Raw genomic sequence first — 20,360 nt, 5'->3', positions numbered from 1 at the left:
TTGATGTCGGACTCAGAAACGAAGTCGCGTTTCCTTCTTTACCAGAGTTAGTTGCATAAATCTCAGGACACCTAGGACAGAAAAAGAAACGAGTGATTGTTTCCTTCTTTGCTCTTTGTGTTTATTGCAAAACTGTTTCAATACACATGTATAGTACCATGGTTATCATGTACAAATGCTAAAGGGATAGGATTAGCTTGTGCTAATGTGAAAACCAACCACAGAGAAAAATATATTATCAAAACGAGATCTGTAGGAAATACACCAAACACTCACTACCACAGTTAATGTATGTGTAGGCATAATGACAACACACCAACTTACATTATATATTTCTTTCACCATCCACTGCACAGGGATTTTGACAAGGGTGAGCACATCCCGTTTGCATGTAAATCTTGCACATATTCTGTCTTGTATATTTTGGGGGATAAGAGGCTTTGCCATTTTCAACCTTCAAATCCATGATGATGTCGAGTTGCGAACTTCACAGTCTACATCAAACCAACAGTTTATCATGGAGGTAGGAGATAGACCGCCATGTGTTGATATAGAGAAGCATCCCACCTCACGAACTATAAACCCTGTTCTGTCAATGAGGATGTGCATATCATATTCATATATGTTTTGCTGGCAGAATGTGCATACAAACGTTTTAGCATAGGGATGGGGTGAAACAAAGTCTAAATAACTAGTTACCGCAAGATGGAGGCATAATAAGTAGCTTTGCAGACAATAAAAATACAAAGAAAATGTTTAGAAATATCTGCAGCCTTTGCAGACAATAAAAATACAAAGAAAATGTTTAGAAATATCTCCATCCAATACATACTTGTATACACATATCGGTAAAATGTCTTGTACAATTTTTTTTTCCACATGTAGTTTTATACATGTATCAGCCACAAAGGAAGTTCGTCATCTCTGGCGTGTTCTGTTAGATTTACTCACCTATTCAGCATTTTACAATATCACTAGTGTCTTGAAATGAACATAATGTCTCATACAGTAATTGATACCTGCATATAAGTGCATAAAGAATCACTCATGCGTAATAGATAGTAGGCCTACAACAAAGGGATACTTCACTATGTTATATGTACTATGAGCACACATCTCATAGAATAATCGTAAGACCTAACCAAACTAAGAGCAACCAGTGTTGTCTATTGAAAGTATGTTGCAAGATCCAAGATACAAGGAAAATGGTTGTGGAAGGAGTATAAAGTTCGACCCTATAACCATCTCGGTACCCTTTGACCTCCTGATAACCTACATAGTGCCCGTTAGCAGATGAGTACTGTACTAGGTTCTAATGGCCCAGACAGAACAGGAGGGAACCACTCTTCGATTGCCAGCGCCCAATTTGTCGTGCTGCCAATGGACGTACAATGTATGTGCGATATGACGCGCGACGGTATGATCTGTTGCCCCTGTCTGCGGCCCAGGCGTGCTGGTTGTCCAGGTTGTGGCGAACGATGTCGAGTACAGCTGGGTCCAAACAGAGGCAACGGAATCGTGCAGAGAGCGAGTGACACTGCATGTTAGCTTTTCTGCAGCATTTTTTCTCTACGTCATGCGCCATCTCCCTGCACCGCCCACATTTGCACCATGGAGGCACGGCTTCTGGCTCTGGCTCTCGTGGCGGCTGTGGCGGTGGATGAACAAACTGCTCGAAGAAATCTTCGAATAGTCCAGCTGTCCTTTTCAAGTTCGTGATGGCCAGCTCATTGACTTGATCCCTGGTGAGCGCCTCCACCTTGGCCTACACATGAGAGACAGAAATAAATAAGAAAAATAATGAAACAAATTCTGCCTACAGCTGTACATCAAAAGTACTGTAACACAAAATGTGCATGCATTAATTCATTGACTGTTGATTGTTTGTTTTTGTTTGCATGTTGGTTGACTAGACATCATAACATTCAATGGTAATAGATGATATTATCATGTATTAAGACTTGTTGCTGCAATAAAGGATGCCCATATGGCGACCCTAAAAGCTTGTTCGAGCTCATGCGATGCTTGTCCGAGCTTCGGGAGCAAGTAGGAGCATAAAACCATATTGTGTCTCTTGTGTCCAGTATTGTTTGTTGCAGGTTCTAGAATTGTTGTCAATGCTAATGAACGGGTTTCTCATGTATTCAGATTGTATTTTTGTAAGCAAATAATGACAACCCAACAAACTTTGTCCGCGCTCATGTGAAGTTTGTAACAGCGTCGTGAACAAGGAAGATTATATATTCTGACTGTCTGTGACAAGTTCTTCGAATTGTTGTCAATGAGCGCATGGAAGGAAACAAGTATAATTGTGTAAATCTGGATACAGTACGAAAATGGTTTATGGAGCAGATTGCAAGTTTCTCCTCCAAATTCAATACGGTCTGTGGGAAAACCAAACCCCGTCTTATCAAACCCCACAAGCCACAGGCGATTAAATTACCACTATAAAACATTGTCTTTGGACTTATATGCTCTAGGCGTCACATTAGTATGATGGTTTTATGGCAAATACGTTTCTAAAATATTTTATGTTGAGTATATGGGTTCAGGTACATAAGTTTGTCAGTCAACTTAATCAATATTTGTGAGTCAAATCATGTAGAAAATCTTTCATTGTACCAATATATCTTCCATATTGTAATTCATTTAGCAATGCATCAGATTTTCTTGAGGTAACCCTGAATCTTTGGTCATTACTAAACTACAAGATACAATGTAACACGACATATCAATTTATCATATGCAGCTCTGATTGGGATTTCCGATACTTGGCTTAGAAAATTGATTCTGTCTCCTAAATTTGATTTGGAATTGACGAAATTGTGCTAACTAAACTGTGTTGCAACCTTTCCAAATTCATACCGAAATCGAACAACTGATGAGCCCTACATGTACAAAACTTGTACACTGTATATGTGGCTTCATAACAAACTTCAAGCTTCAAAAAGTCTACTATTTTTCAAGTGCATCCACGATTTCCTTGCAAACACATGTCAAGGTAACCAGAACTATTTCTGCTATTCCTGTTACCATACTCTAAAGGTACAGTAGTTAGGTGAAGATTCGATGAACAGAAGTAAATGGGAGGCTTCTTATTTTAATGTCCTATTGACTTCACAGCAGCAAATCTTTATCAATGCTTCAGTGTAACTAAATGTATGTAAACAGGATTGAAGAGAAAAAAGAGCAACAAACGCTTCTCTCCCTGTCTCCTCTTTCCCCTGCCATGAACAATTCAGAAAAAAATACCCCCCCCTCCTTTTTCCCCTAGCGTGAATGACGAGAAAGAAAATCCGCAAGACTTCCTCAAATTCTTGAAGTTCTTTTCTGTCTCTTTTTTTTCCCCTCGCACATGAAAGATGCAAAACACACACAGACCCAAGACAGAGACCACTACCATCAGAAAAACAAAAACACCAACTACTAGTAAAGAGACAGAAGTGCTAGACAGGGTTGGGGCCTGGGAAGGGCTACCGACAAAGGAACACGGCGCGCACAAGCATTCTTTCGTGAGATCGTATTACAACTGGCACCTGGTCATGGCCTGGGAACAGCGCCAAGAGTATAGTCTTGTCACAGACCCCAATTATTAGACCTGGTAACATGGTACCCAATAGGGTTACAGCTCGTTATTCCAAAGGTTTGTCATTCCGAAGGCTCTTCAGTCCGCAGATTCGTTATTCCGAAGATTTGTTTTTCCAAATATCATTTCAGATTAACAAATCTTTGGAATAACGCCACAAATGTTCAGATTGATGAACCTTTTTCATTTTCGGATTAACGAACCTCTAGGTATTGGGAATATGTGTGTTTCGGAGTAACGAACCTTCGGAATAATGAACCTTCAGAATATCGAACATTCATTATGTTTGTTTGAGGTATATGTACATTGTACATTGCTCTAGTTTATTGAGATTTGCTACATCCACCCTTGAAGTTTTACCCAATTTTACCCTAAGTCTAATCAAGTGATTATCCCACCTTGCTTCACCCTTGTGCAAAGTTTAGTGAAATTTGCTTGATCCAGTCTTGAGTTTTAATATCACACAGTGAATTTTAAAGAATTTGACCTTGACCTTTGACTCTTGCCAATTTTACACAAAATGTTATCAAGTTAGTGCCCTATCATATTTTACCCTTGTGCCAAGTTTGCTGAAATTTGCTCAATACAGTCTTGAGTTATTGCATAAACTGTTTTAGATGACCTTCACTTTTGACCTACGACCAATTTCTAATCAAGTGATTGCCCAATCATACTTCATAGTCGGACTATGTTTGGTCAAATTCCGCTCAGTATTACTCAAGTTATCGCGTATACTAAAGTAGACAGACAGACCTACAACCCAAAAATATCATGCCTCAAGCACCCATCGGACAGAGGAATAAAAAGGATTCATGGTCAAATTTGTGGGCATTTTATTGTCAATAAGCCTGTGCATAACAATGATAATTTTTAGTTTGATACTCACCTGACTTGGTTCAGGAGGGTCTTAGAGTTGATCGGTGAAAACAACACTCCTCTGCGCAGAGGAGCTCTCCTAGGAGCTGTAAACACAAACAAAGCATACTTAATTAACCACATACATGTAATGAAACAAAGTGATAATTACTTTCAATTATACTAATGACATATATTTTCCGAATGAGTGTCAGTAAATGACATTTTCATGTCGAGTCGAGTACAAAATTTTACAGTTTGATCCTAGATTTTTAGAGTCCTAGTTATCAACGAGCAAGGTAGCACAACACTCCTAGAAAGAACACATCAGTATGTATTATGGTCAAGAAAATTCTCAGGGATACGTGAAAAAAAAATGTACCCAAAAATATTTATATGCTAATTGGCTGAAAAAAAGTGCAGATATAGGGTGTTGCAAATGCTCTTTTACACACAATTTGTGATCACGATATTGTCTTTTTAATATGGATGGGAATAACATATTGAAAAGGCAATCATTGTACAGTGCATTTACCATGAAAAGTTGATGTGTGGCAAACAGCAGCAATGATCTTGAGTATAATACAGTGTACTTCTCAAAAAGTAAAGGTTACAAACATTCTTTCACAACAAACTCCTAAAATTGAATGGTAATTGGTCAATGGGTATACACTGTAGGACACACTGTGTAGAGTATAGAGTACACATGTATTGTTCCTTTACAATGAAGCTGAGGGATCACACTCTTATCAAAGCAATGGTTTTAAGAGTTTTAATAAAATCAATTGATTTGTATACCGGTATACGAAATAAAAACATTTTTTCTGAATAACTCACAAACTAAACATCGTCTGGTATACTAAAGGCAGTATTCTGACCAAAGAAAACATGTTTTTTTTTAATGTTTTCTCTGAGAGGAACATTTGGATCAGTTGGATGGCCATTTGCATTCTTTCATTCCTTATTCAGAACATTGCTTCCAATGCACAAGTTATTTCAGCTGGCATTTTTCCTCTGAGATACGAGGCCGAAGATATCTTGGGCTGCAGAACTTAAAATAACACTAATTTTGCTGATGGTAAACTTCCACTTCAGCAGAACATTTCTGGAAAGAAATAACAGGAACAATGAATACCGGTATATAACTTGATGTTTCCAGCAGGATACATCCTAAATACTGCATGCTATTTTATGGGTAAAATCAGCAAAAGACTCAAGAAGTCAGATGAATTCCCAGCACTGTTCGTTACAAGGTATCCAGAAATTGGCCAGTCATGAGCTATTTTCCATGTTTGGTGTTAGATATCAGTATATCTATCCAAATCAAAATAACTCATCCCAATGTCATGACTGCTTTAGTTGACCAATGAAGGTCTTGAGTTTGAACTTACTTAGTAACTGTAAGTCACCTTTTTTTTTTTTTTTCGTATCACCGAACAGATGATAAGGAGGTTTGTGTATGAATACATTACACTATTCATGTACTGTGTCTTCAGAGGCAACCATCTACTATTAGCCACTCAGGAAAAACAAACTGTATGGGGGAGGGCTATTGACAGGCTTAATGAATATTCCAGAATAGTCGGCATCTCTGGGTTTATAGGATATTTTTGTTATCCATCCCGACAGGATTATGCTGTAAGAACAAACAATGATCACAAAATAAATTTCGGACCCTATCAATACTACAATGTACGCTTCAAGAAATCTCACTTGAAGTATCTACCGGCTGGCCCAATTCTTGAGTCCTTGGGAGTTCGAGACGTATCTGGACAGAGCTTCCTGCAGGTAGATCTTCAGCAGTAGTTGCTCTGAAAAACATATGAACTGACAGCTTGTACTACACAATATAACCAAAGACATCTAACTTTGAAGAAAAATTAAATCTCATTGTTATTCCACACAATGTATTTCCATTGGCACAAAATTCCAAGAGTGCCTTGAAACATTGACATCGCCTTAGGGCTCTGTTAGACACTGTAGCTGACCTCTGTGTGTAAAATACCTTTTTAATCAACCTGCAGAGCATGCAAAGAGTAAGGTTTCCATGCAATCAAAATCGTCCAGTGGACATTATGGATTCTGAGGTGATTGACAATGCACTACATATTTCAGAGGAGCACAACCTCAAAGAAGACAATGCTGTACAATGTTTGTCAGCAACTGCAGAGGTGGAGATGGTTTCTGTCTGTGATGTTGTGCTATCAGCTGCAGAGGCTACAAGTAAGTCAGATTATTCTGATGACCGAGAACTAACACAAAGAAGATGCACAGGGGCAAATAAGTTTATACATCGTGTATACTTTATGCCCAACATCAAGGTAAATCAAGGCAAGAGCAGTACAGCATAAAACATAATGTTAGTTGGATACCATGCATACAAATGTACTGTACCCCAGACTTTTCATATCACATTAGTGAATATTATATGAGAGGTTTCAGCAGCACACTAAAAACATGTAGTCTGTCCCCTTTATTACCAATCATGCAGCAATGACCATGTTGAAGAAAGATGAAAATCCCAATAGGTTACTGTAAAAGATTTCTGTGAAACAATACACCATACTGCATGGCCCGGTAGCCTACTGAGATGGTATGACAGTGCGCTAGAGTAGCGTGCGACTGTGCTTTCGTACCAGTAAAGGTGGATGAGACATGGAATTCTTTCATTTCATAAACTAGTGTAAAATGCAATTTCAATTTAAGCGATTTCCATGAATTCCAAACCACTGTTCACGCATCTTTGGGGGCAGATCTACATAATAATCATAATATTGGCTACCCTTTCATGGTATACCAGACATATTGCATTCAGCTTGACGAATATTACACTCGTCCATTGTGCAATATTCATCTGGCTTCACATAATTGATCAGGTATACCACTCAAGGACAGCCAATTACTCCGCTACAAAGCTATCTTGACATCAAGAAATCAGTATTTCTACTACACTGTATATTGATATTATGATGGCAAAGAAAAGGTGCTGAATTTGATGGGAGTGTACATTGGCGTGTAGGGTCTGTACAGTGTAAATGTATGAAATAGCAGTTTTGCATGTGTGACAATTATACATTGTACAAATGTGCCTGTACCTTCCTTTTGTTCTGGCCTTGTATTTCCAATAATGCCCACAAATCAAATCAATTTATTCTGATATGCTCTCTTTGACCTTGGCCATTTGACGTAAAAAACACCCAAATTTTCTCATTTTAAATCTTAGTAAAATTGGTGTCCAGTTACTGAGCCCCAACTGTCCTTAGTTGTTATATTATACAACCTACCGAAACAGGGAACTACAACTGTAACCATACTTGAAAAAGTACAGTACAGGTACGTACATGTATGAAAGGCATAATGAATTATGTCTACGTCTTTCATACAGTCCAGCTCGCAATGCAACGGCGCTGGCAACTAGGTGCAAGTGAGCTCACAAAATCTGACCAACGATAGATTGTGCAATCCTGCAGCCAGGGCCTCCAGTCAGTCCAAGGGTTTGAATACCAAATCTTATTTTTGTAACCAGTGGAGGTGTTGCCTGCAGGATTGTGCGATAAGTGGTAACCCATATCCCATGGAGGCACAGGCTGCAGGTCTGCGCAATCTATTGCCGGTCACCATGTGAGTTCAATTGCACCCAGTTGTCTGCAACGTTGCATGCAAGCTGCCCTGTATAAGACTGTCGCTACAACTGTACATGTAGTCAAGCATTTTATCACCATAAGGTTTTGTACGACCAAAAATTATTTTCAATAGCTGATTTAGATATACTACACGATGTGCAGAAAAATATTCCTTCAAATTTCATGCTCTTTATTGAGTTTTCATGAAGTCCAACACAATGAGTGATGAAAGCTCCAGATGCGTTATCTCTCGCACATAAATCTTTGCTAGTACTAAGATAACTAGACGGTAAGAGTTACAGATCTAACGTTAGTACTACAGTCAGCACTAGTAGTCTAGTAGTGACTAGTAGTACCAGAGCAAATGTACACGCGGTTCCTAGTCCTACTGTAGATCTAGGCCTACAAGTATAGACTTTCTATGTACAGCTGATGTGCTGTCCCCCTGAATATTACCACACATGTGAGAAATGACACCAATCTCGAGATTGCAATTGGAAAACAGATAACATATCTTGAATTGATCATGATTTCCCTTCCTAGAAATTTTGACAATTTGTTGAGGCTGGGTTAGTGAGGAACAATAAGCTAAAAATGAAAACGTTCATATACGGCTAGTGATAATTTACATGTATGGCTGGGTCTACTACTGTGACCGTACACGTTCACTAATTGACTTAATCAGGCCTAGGTCTAGTCATTGAGTCATCATAGTACTTTTTGTCGTAAGTTGGACGTCAGTATTTATTGTGATAATCATTTTTTAAAAAAATGTGAATAAGGCTGTTTTAAATTGTGTCATCGTTCATCGCGATAGTTGCATGATCAACGCTGCGGTACAACTGTACCGGTAATTCAAGTAACGGTAACGTTATCGTTACATGGATTTGGAAGGTTATAAATTCAGCGTTCAGTGAATGTCATTTGCAACTGAATAAAAAATAGGTACAATTATATATCATACAAGTTGAGTTTCACCCACCTTGGCTTATCAGAGGCTTCTGACTCAGTCTGAGTGCATGTAGAAACTTTCACAACGGGTTGATCCCGCAATAATCCTGGCACACAGTGCTGATGCCCAGTGCGAGTGGTGGACATCCAGCAGATGACCAGCAAAGTCATCCTGTGTTGAATGGCTTGATGGGCCGTGAAGGGCAACGTTTATCTTGTTCATTTCTTGCCGATAAACAGCTCGCACCTCCTCCCACTGGATCCAGCATTTACCAAGTCGTATCCGCGACATAATGGCACGCAGATTGAAGTTCGACACAAAGATCAGAATAAACGATCTGAGTGTTGAAGACAGTGTTTGAAAGCACCGAACAGATCGCGAAGTGATTTACGTGACAACGTACGCATAACCATGGGATGTACCATCGATCATGGTATACATACTATGCACTGGACTGCGCATAATGCGGGATCGAAGCAAGCCGCTGCGCTGCAAGGCCATCCCCTACGGGAACCTGGTGGTCTGTGTGTTAAGTCTATGGGGATTTCAGAATTCAGTGTGGAAGGGGTTAATTGCTGCACGCCGCTTGGCATTATGGGGGAAATGCTGGGCACCACAGAGAAAAATGAGCCTTATGATGGCGCTAGACATGTTTCTTGCCAGTGCAGACGCACTTTAAAAGTTATCAATGAGGAAATCCGTTGTAATGTTTTGGGGGACATACTGTAAAGGTAATTTTGTACATTGCATGGCTAAAGTCACTGATTTACATTGCATACTGTGTTAGGATCATGACTATCCCATAGTTATTTCAACTGATCACTTTTGCAAACACTGTGCCAAAATAAAATTGTACAACCATTCTCCTTACACATAAATTTTGTTGCCATTCTGTACTATATATTCAACAATCAGTGTGGACCACAAACAAAACAAATAGTGTATTGTCTTTACTCGAGCAATGGAACAAGACTTTGCACTCATGACTATTCACTATTTGATGCATCACGCGTTACCCCGGGGTACCGTAGTACCCCGGGTTACCGCGTTGTGTAGCGCCACCTCACAGCCACTAGAGGACAGCCAGAGAAAAATGCATGCACTGTGTGTGCGTGTACATAGTCATTCCCATGGCAATGCATGTTATACTATGCATGCATGGCACACTGTGATACCACTAGTGTGGGCTTTAGTGCAGTGCAGTGCACTGGCTAGCGCGCGCTAGCTCCAGCACCAAAATAATTTCCTCTTTTTGGCACCCAGGGTACAACCTTTTTAAAAAAATAAATAATTCAACAAAATGGCTGATTTTTATTTGGTACACCGGGATACCATTTATGTCATCATTTGTGTGTTAGATAAACATGCACATATACATTCTTTTAATAATTCCCATACATGTAAAGATAAGTATACAAGCATTAATTCTCTGAGAGAATTGTATAGAGCAAATGCATTGCAAGCCACGATGCACTGTATAATATCTGTACTATAAAACCTGTTAAACAGGACTTAGCAGAGCTGGAACAAATCAATTCCAAAAGTATACTGCAGCCATGTTTGAGATACTATCCCACAAATGCTGCAGAACCTCACCTTTCATCTGAGGTACATTTCACTTTTTTGATTTGTTTTAAATACTCCCTAAACATCAGCAATCAACTTCCAGTGACTTGGGATACCACATGAGATCTACAGAATGTAATGGCCAATTACATGATGCAACGAAATACTTCTACAATACCTGTCCACTGGCATGCGTAAATGCCCTTGCTGCTTTCCGCCATTTTGCCGTGCATCTCCACATGGCAGTAGAAGTAGTCCGGATTGTTGGAGATAAACTGGATCGCAGAAGGTTGGATGAAAAATATCGTTGCAGACCTCGTATCTCAAAAACGTCAAAATTTTTTTTTTTAGCTTAATGGTCAAATAATGGGTCAAGTGATGTCTTGGCCAAATCCTAACTGTCTTACTCCAAAAAATGAAGCCACCATGACATGTCAAAGAGAAGGCTTTCCCATTCACTATAGTGCTTTGGCCGCCATGTTTTTTCGCTCTCCTGAACATTTGACAATTTTGAGATACGAGGTTTTGTCACCCCAGCGACGATATATGATAGCAAGAAAGACACTTAAATAAAGTGAATTACATTTGGAGGTTTATGGAAACCCTTCCACACGTTTGAGCAACTGGAGCTTTAATATAAAGGTACATATTATCTACACTGAACAATCCTCAACGGAATGTAGCAGAGGAGAAAGTGAAACTAGATCTGAAAGATGCTATCATGAAAGTGAAACCCAAGTTTTGACATTAATTCATTCATTGAGGGCTCACATAATGTGCTTATTGTCATTGAGAAGTGGCAGCCCACTCATCCATCAACCCTCTCAGTAAAACCACCTCAAAAACCCCATATTGCATTATATCTAACAAGTAACCACAGATATCAAGAGAAACCATATTCCATTTGCCCAACATCGACGTAAATAAGCGCTGAATTGATCAGTGTGTTAGTAGTAGCCATGATAAAAAATCATGGGCGTACATATTCGAGCAGGATTCAAACCTATGACCTCCTGATCACTGGAATGAATTTCATGAATTTGAATAATTACGCAGTACCCGCTGCATGCGATAAGGATTAGAACCAACACTTGCCGTCGGGCGAAAGCTCGGTGGTCTAGTGGAGATGACGCCTGTCCGGTGATCAGGTCGTAGGTTCGAATCCTGCGCGAGTATGTACGCCCATGATTTTTTATCATGGCTACTTCTAAAACACTGATCAATTCAGTGCTTATTTACGTCGATGTAGGGCAATTTGTCAATCAGTTGCAATGAAAACACCTCGATGGAAGAATTTCATGAATTTGAATATTCTATTTGTTTAAGCATGTACAGTTATTCTTGAAGGGTGTGTACAGTTCTGGTCGAGGTGAGGATTTAGCTTTTAACTTTTTGAGAGATATTCAGAAACCACTCCATGAGATGTCAGAGAGCATTCAATTCTAAGGGGTATCAAAAGTTATTTGCTGAAAATCGTTTTTGAAATGGCTGAGATATCAAAAATCAAGGTAAAACAAAGAGATCCTTGTAAAAGGCGTGGCCTGTCGCCTTTTATTATTGTCATTTTTTTTTTGATATCTCGGCCATTTGAAAACCACCAATTTTCATCAAATAAACGTTGAATCTTTCTTAAAATTACATGCTCTTTCATATTTCATAAGAGGTTTGTCATTATCTCAATTAGGAATGTTCAAAAGATGAATCCCCACCTAAACCAGAAATGTACAGTCCCTTCAATGTTCTCTTTTGTTGTCTTGCTTGTTTGTTCATTTGTTTTGTTCAGCTTGGTTTTTTTTTTTTTGGTTCTGCTTGTTTTGTTGTTGTTTTTTTTTAAAGGGAAAATCGTTATTGAAACTCTCCTAAACACTAACCAGTACTGTTACAATGAATTCTGTTGCAACAAAATTTACTCACAGCTAAGTAGAAATTCAAGTCCCAATATAAATATCTATCTATCTTTATATACTTTATTTGTTCTCCTTTCACGAAACGTCACTACAATGAACGAAAACTGCTGGTTCCACGGACTTGGCTATAATAGCAGTTTGCAAGTAGCATGATGGTTTAAAGTGTTACATCTTTGCAAACTGTCAATTGCTACCTTTTGAAGAACGCACATGTATGCATTCGTACAAACACTTCTTAACTGCACAGGGGAAACACTGTCCACTCGTCCACCCCTCCCATGTGAGGCGCAGACCGCACCACGAGAACTCACCGAGCAGTCACACCAGCCGCACCGGAAGGAGTTGGGCACCTCGGGGATGATGTTGCGGCTGTGGGCCTCCAGCTGGCAGGGCTCCACCTTGCAGCGCTCACGCTCCACCGTGCCCTGCCACTTGATGCGTGTGTGGTAGCCGTGGAAGAGCAGGTGTCGCAGCAGGGCGGGGGACCCTTCCTCCGTCACATGGCCACAGTCCGCCCACTCACACTGGTACTCCTCTAGGACAAACCAGTAACGGCATACTGTATACACCATGTACATGTATATTTATTTATATATCATCCACACCACCGGCGTCCACCCCATCTACTAACCCAGACTCCAATCTCCGGCCACGACCTACTAACAGCCAAGTTAGCCCTCACAGATGTACTCCGCCATCAACACACTCCAAGAACAATAGAACGCATCAACGACCGCAACACTCCACCAACAGCCGACGCTCAGCCCGCCTGCGAGCCCGCCTCGACCGACCACTTCCATCTAGGTCCGCATTCTCCATATATAGCCCGCCTCTTCTCAGATCACGCTTCACTTCTGGCGAAGGACAGTCAACCTGCCCGAAACGTCAAGTTCCTCGGTTCTCCTAGTTATTCTTATAACTAGACTTCTTGCTCTACTTTCACTAGCACCTTTACTCAGTGTTTCATTTCTCTTTCCTCTCTCTCTCTCTCTTACACTTTTGTCTGTTTCTACACTACTTATCTTTTCTTTTCTTTTCTTTTCTGTTCTCTTCTTTCTTCTTTTTCTTTTGATTTCTTCCTTCCATACAACCCAATGGTCCTTTTCAGGACCACTAGCATTAATTTACACATTTCTTTACAGGTTATTTCTCTTGTCTTCTCTCCTCAGGTCTACACTTTAACCTTATTTTAATTTCTTATTTTTGCATTTCTCCCACAGGAACCATTTCAGGATTTAACTGTCATCAATTTTCCTCTCCATTTTTTCTTCTCCTCCGCAGCATTTAATTCTAGGATCCACACTAGCTCCCTCTAATTTACGTCTTGAATTTCAATTTGTTCTTTTCTTTTTCTTTTCATTGCCCCCCCCCCTCTCTCTCTCTCTCCCTTCTCTCGACATATTCTCATCTCTCCTCTACTTACCCCTCCTTCGAGGGATTATTCGTCCTTTCTCCATTGATTCGCATTCCATAGCCACACTGTTCGCCGATTTCGTTCTCCTCTTGGTTTCATGAATCTTCACTGCTCTCCCCTATCTCCATGATTCTCCAACATTCAACTCCTTCCTCTTCCTCTTCCCTTCTATTTCATCTTTCCCCTTCTAACGATGTCCAAACATCTTACTTGATTCTCACACTATTCTTCCTTACCACTCTCTGTGTTCCTTTCTCTACCGTCTCCACTAGTGCAACTTCAACTTCTAGCCCATTACTGTCCCCCACTCTTCACTTTTTGCCCTCCTCACAACCCTCATATGTCGCTTCCCTCTTCGTTTCTCCTCTTTCTAGGCTCTTCTGCCAAACAACGATCCGGTTAAGGACTACATACACATGGTGTCACCGCAAATCTTTCTCCCTCATTAACTTCACCATGCAAACCTTCAAACAACATACATGTATATTATTAAGTGAGCCTAATTTTTTGTGAATCTGGACTTCTAGACAATTTCAGGAGGGGTTGAATTCGCCATCATGGAGTACAGCAATGGACAAAGTTGTCAGAAAGGGCACTCATGCATTCACACGGATCCATTCATAAAGATATCTTAAGCCTACTAAACTCACTGTATCATATTGCCCTACCCCCCAACCCACTCCCATCAAACAAACAAGCACAGACAAAAGAGAAATGCCTACTACAAACTTACCCATCTTACATCTTCACATCTGCAACCACACCTAAAATCTTCATTAAAGCAACATTAAATGCAAACTGCTGAACAACTCACCACACTGATTATACCGTACCTCACATTGCACATAATGATCTTAACTGGTGGACCCATTTTCATCACCTAGCACCATGTGCATTTACCGATATACGCCTGCTTCCTGCCAAACTTATGTTTTATGGTACATGTATGGGCATACAAACAAATTACAAACACATCATTTATTATGTACATAACCTGTACATTATAGGGAACATCACATGCAACAGGACAGAGGTATTTTGCTAACAGACCCTCTCAAAAGGAAACCTCCGCTGCGCCTCACCTGAATCATCCGCCGTATCGGACAGACAGTTCTCGATGGACAGCCGCCCCGCGATGAACTCCTCTGCATGCTTGATGAGGTGGTCTGTGAAGGCTTGGCTGGATCCAAACTTCTCCCGGCAGCTGCCCCACTCACACTGCAGCTCCATCTTCTTGCGATCCTTCATCGGAACGGGAGCCATTTTTTTCTCTCCTTTTTTTTTTAATGTTCCAAGAACTGATGAATGTCATTTGTCAAATTTGGTCCCCAGGAGTCAAGCTCACACTAACAGCACAGGGGAAAAAAAAAAAAAAAATCCACGAATCTAGTTAACCCATTGAGGATGGACTGATTTTGCTACCATACACATTTCCCATAGACAACTGCCCGAGTATACTCGGGACTCATCCTCTACGGGTGAATAAAACTTGACATGCACCTAACAGTCATGTACACTGTAGGGCCTACTTGAGTGGACGGTGCACCAGGAGGTTTTTACAATTGTAGATACTTGCTCGTCTGTGCAACTGCAGCAGAATGACCTGAATTAGACTAGGCCTACAGCATTGTGGTGCGATGACACCCAAATTTGATTCTTTCGCCGCAAAGGTCTCAGCAGCAGTGTGTTGTGTGTTCAGAAGTAATTGATGTGATTTACTGGCATTATACTGGTACAGTTAATGCAGGAACTTTCGTGTATTTTACATTTTGGCTAGTGCGAATTCTAAAACCCTCAAAAATGTGTTCACTATTTTCTCTACACGTTTTGAATGGGTTGACAATTGTTCAACCCGAATTCAAGAACTTGCAAATATGTTTTCATTTTGTTTATATACAGTCAAACCTGCCTTAGCGGTGACCTGTCTATAGCGGCCACTGAAAAATACCCCCGAGAGAATAGCCCTGTTAAAGACCCTGTGCATAGCAGTCATCTGTCTAATGCGGCCAGTGGCCACAAATTTTGTTTCCTTTGGTAGATTAACCTGTCTAAAGCGGCCAAAAACCCGATGGAGCCGTAGCCGAGCCGATAATTCAGCGTGTTTTTCTGCTTTGTAGCCGTGCCAGTCATTCCTGGGCAATGTTCAGTGATCGCCACCGCTGCATTCATCACTTATTCAGTCACAATAATGCACTAGTGTTAAGCTTTCTTCAGGACTGTACACATGCTATTGTGCAACAATTTCATAAACACAGTCATTGTTCAATGCATGAAACACACGTGTGCATACACCTACGTACACACATACATGTACATGTTAAGTATTTATAGATGTATATTACATACTTGCCAACATTTTCATTTGAGAAAGCGGTAGAATCCAGGATGCCTATGTGAGCAGCGCTAGCTTTCGAATGCTAATAAAATCTTTCAGAAGCGGTAGTCTACCGCCAAATGCAGTAGAGTTGGCAAGTATGATATTAAACGATGATACATACACTGTACGTACATGTAGGCAACGCACACAAAGTTGGATTACCCGTCTGTAGCGGACACCTGTCTATAACAGCCACTTTTTTCGTCTCCCTTGGGTGGCCGCTATAGACAGGTTTGACTGTATAAGCCTACCATGTGACCGTGCATCACAAAACGAACAAAAAGTTGCATCCCTAATTGATTTAACATGAGAAATCAAAAAAGGTGAAATGGGTCAACAGAATCAATTTTGAGTTTTTCATATTTTCTGAAAGAGCTTTCCTTCTTCTACACTATTCTTAAATTTGGGCTCACAACATGGATGGGAAAGTGTGTTTTGAACAGTTTTTCTACAATCCTTTTTTTTGGGGGGGGGGGGGGGAGTAGAATGATCAGCTATGTCGTAGAGGCCTCCTTTCATTTCTTGAAATCTAGAGTGTGTGCTTTTTTTCCAGTATTTAGTTAGTTAGGGAATTCCATTTGAATTGAGTTATACATCATTTTAAAGCTTAGAGTCTGCTCTTTCAGAATCTGCTCTTAACTAAAAATCCATGTCTGGCGACTTTTTGTTGGTTTTGTGGCGCAGGGTCACATATGGTTGGTTGATTGCGTTGGTTAAGGGCCAAGGTACCGTGGTAGGTAAGTGTCCAACACATCAACGCTCAATTACTATATGCACTGTACATTGACACCAACACCCCTTTATTTACAGCATTATGCATCAAGAACAAAAATGCATGCATGAAATTATACACAATTGTTTTTTTATTCTTCACTGAGGATTTAAATATAAATTACTATCCAAATATTACTGAAAAAAACAAAATGATAAATTTACATGTTGGAAAAGCATTTAATACGCTTGTACAGACGTGCACTTCACACGTATTGGCAATAGAGGGTACCGGTAGCCTACCGGTGTCGGCATCGGTTTCAAACCGTTCCAGAACGGAGAAGTACCGTACGTAGTAGCCACTTTTAGGCAGTGCTGTATCAATGGTATGTAACTAGAAAAGCACTCTGGGCTGAGAGCACAGACCTCCGCCAAGCAGCTACTTTCCATCAATGATCTTGCTCTTCCATGATTTGTTCTGATGTACTACTGTATGTAGGTATGCATGCTGAAAAATCACCCAATTTCCCAATATAGAAGGCTTTGTTACATACTCTCAGCTGCGTGGCGCAGCATGCCTCACTCTAGCAGAAACCAGAACCTGCACTTTTTACAAGTGTGTGCATGTAAACCTCAAAAATGCACAGCTTGAACTCCCAAGTTCATTGACCCTAAATGTACTGTTGTACCTGCCAAAATATCGAAAATCCTTCATAAAATGCATAAAGATTTCTGGATCACTACCAAAATGTAATCATATGTTCCCTGTGTCATTCTCAACCCTTCCTGCACGTTTCATCCAAATCCGTACTCAACTTTTTTAGTTATTTTGCACACAGATAAACAAACAGACTAAATATAATAAACATTAAACAAACAAACAAACCAACGTACAGAATACAGTACGGCAACGCCGCACCGAAGAAAACATAACCTCGTCCCTTGGCGGAGGCAGAAGAAATTAGATAGCTGAGCAACTAGCTGGAACTAGTATAGTGTAAATTTAACTAACGTTAGTGCCTAATAAATAGTGGCTAGTGCGGGAAAATAACAGTTTGTAAAGTTACACCCCACGCATTCGAAGCTGGCGCTTTCCAGTTTGGACTAGATTCTAGGCCTAGATATTTTCTCCACATGTGAGTAAAACTCAAGACAAATTGTGTAATTACTAATAATACTATCTATTGACAAAAAAAAAAAAAACACCAACAACAACAACTTAGGCCTAGCTACTCGACTATCAGAGACTCCAACTCTCCCGTTTTCGACGGGAGATCTCCCGCCGAAAACCCATTTTTGCAAAATCTCCCGTTCTCCCGTTTGAGATTTAATTTCTCCTGCCCTGGCTCTTTGTCTCCCGTTGGAAAGGATTCCTTACTTATTTCTATGGCAGTGTATACAACCACACGCGTGTGTCTTTACCATCCAGCCACACGAGTGTGGTTGTAGCCATGGCCCGAGTCGCAGGATACAGCCACACTTGTGTGTAATGTACCTTATGTACATAGGGATACAATGTACACACACGGTACGGAGAAGATGATCGCCGTGCGTGCATGTCAAACACGTAAACGCCACACAATCAGCTTGCTCACAAAGTGATGAAAGTAACCTCATTTTCATACCTTTTAATATTGTTATTTTACAAATATATTTTTCGCTCCATTCTCATCTTGTTTGCTTGATATGATGGGTTTAGAATTAATAGCAAAGTTACAACTGCCACTAAATTGGGGGACTTTGGATTGACATCGCCAAACTGCTGGTGGTGTGCTAGCGATCGCTCAGTGCAGCTGCAGCCTAGCCAGCGCAGTTGTGCCGCCTGCCCCAGGAGGGACCCGGACTCGCGCGCCGGCTGCCTGTGTACGCTGGATCGTGGATGCGCGATTTGCGAGTACCCGAACGAACGACACGAAGGCGAAGTCTCAATAACGACACGATGCATCAAGATCAATTATAACTTTAAATTTACCTCATCAAATCAAGAAAATGAGAATAAAGTTAAAAATGAAAAAAAAAAGTAAATTTGTCTAGATGGTGTGATAATATTAAAAAGGATTAATCTAGGAGGCAGGTTCATGTTCATTGCTTTGCAGTGGTGCATGATCGCGTGTTGATGTGGCCGGCCACACACACATTCCCGCTACGCGTTTGTGGATATGTACATAGTACAGTACATTATACACGCGAGTGTGGCTGTATCCAGCAACCAGGGCCATGGCTACAACCACACTCGTGTGGCTGGATGGTAAAGACACACGCGTGTGGTTGTATACACTGCCTATTTCTATCGTGTGTTGAAAAAATAAGCCTGAGCCCTAGTTAGATAGCACAAGAGAGCATCAAAGTAGAACCCTACACATCAAGTTGGAGTCTCCCGTTTGCTAGGGGTTGGGTTTCAGGCGGGAGAATCTCCAGATCTGAAGGTGCTTTGGGTTGGAGTCTCTGGACTATACTCAGCCTAACGGTTACACATATCCCATACCCGTAGATGATATTCTCTTGGGCCTACCCCCGCCCCGTTGACAGTCCACGATGTAGGTAAATAACCCTAACGTTAGCATGGTTAGGTTGACTACTGTAATGTCGATGACACTCCCGCCGCGCCTGCCGGCCCGCAGATTTGACAGCACTGATGAGCTGAGCGAATTGCTGCATTGAATAGGGCCTACTGTCCTGATTCTAACATTTGATAGCCCTAGAAATCATTAATAACTTTCGTCCTTAGTATTTTGCTTGCCCTCCGAGTTTGCAGTTCATGGCGGATGTTAAAAATATCCGATTTTCACACATCTTACAAACCGTGTACTTACGTTTGAACCTTTTGTGAAACGAGCCTCTACCCAGTTCAGCACCCCATCTCAGAATCCCCGCATGAATGGTGTATACCGGTAGTGTGTACACGAACTCGAACATGGCTGGTACATACAGCGCAGCCAGAGCACACAGCCGTACACTCAAATAGACCGCTCAAAATCGAGGGACGAGTTTAGTCGGTGTAGTGCGTGCTGAACCGAGGTCTGCGTGCTAAACACTACACTACACGTACCGCGTGTCGGGGAGAGCTTTGGCAACTCGACTACAAAACAACTTGACCCAGGACAATCAAACCTTAAAGGAATACTTTACCATTTGCAAACAAAAACCCAGCCTTAGTGCTTCAAAATAGTTCTGAAATGTGAGTTAGGCATAGAAACAACCAATATGAACTGTTTGATAATTATATTGAATGTCAAGTATTAATAAACAGACAAAATGTGAACAATAGTGATAATAAAATTGTTTCCAGACTAAACAGTCTAGAGTTATGGTTATGGAGAAAAAGTGATAGCTCCTTATATTTAAGACTTAATTGAAAAATGTCATATG

The 20,360-nt window shown here is 40.7% G+C and overlaps 2 protein-coding genes across 2 annotated transcripts in view; both read right to left on the bottom strand.

Moving 5' to 3' along the window:
* LOC140230186 (histone H4 transcription factor-like) overlaps positions 1–15,166 on the bottom strand; it is a 33,470-nt gene extending 18,304 nt beyond the window's left edge. Inside the window, exons 1-3 of the mRNA XM_072310369.1 lie at positions 14,986–15,166; positions 12,801–13,024; positions 10,761–10,857 (exon numbers count right to left, since the gene is read on the bottom strand). Of these exons, the coding sequence (XP_072166470.1) occupies positions 10,761–10,857; positions 12,801–13,024; positions 14,986–15,166 (502 nt within the window). The remainder of the gene's footprint in view (positions 1–10,760; positions 10,858–12,800; positions 13,025–14,985) is intronic.
* Positions 1,464–9,424, bottom strand: LOC140229918 (uncharacterized). The gene is made up of 4 exons (XM_072310117.1): positions 9,047–9,424; positions 6,155–6,252; positions 4,473–4,548; positions 1,464–1,765 (listed from the first exon to the last, which is right to left on the bottom strand). Exons 1-4 carry the CDS (start codon positions 9,184–9,186, stop codon positions 1,708–1,710), a joined length of 372 nt encoding a protein of 123 aa, XP_072166218.1. The 5' UTR covers positions 9,187–9,424; the 3' UTR covers positions 1,464–1,707.
* Positions 15,167–20,360: the final 5,194 nt, after the last annotated feature.

This window comes from Diadema setosum, chromosome 6, assembly GCF_964275005.1.
Source record: "Diadema setosum chromosome 6, eeDiaSeto1, whole genome shotgun sequence".
NCBI classification, from domain to species: domain Eukaryota; kingdom Metazoa; phylum Echinodermata; class Echinoidea; order Diadematoida; family Diadematidae; genus Diadema; species Diadema setosum.
The sequence above is the reverse complement of the archived record's forward strand: the minus strand, read 5'-3'. Positions and strand labels throughout refer to the sequence as shown.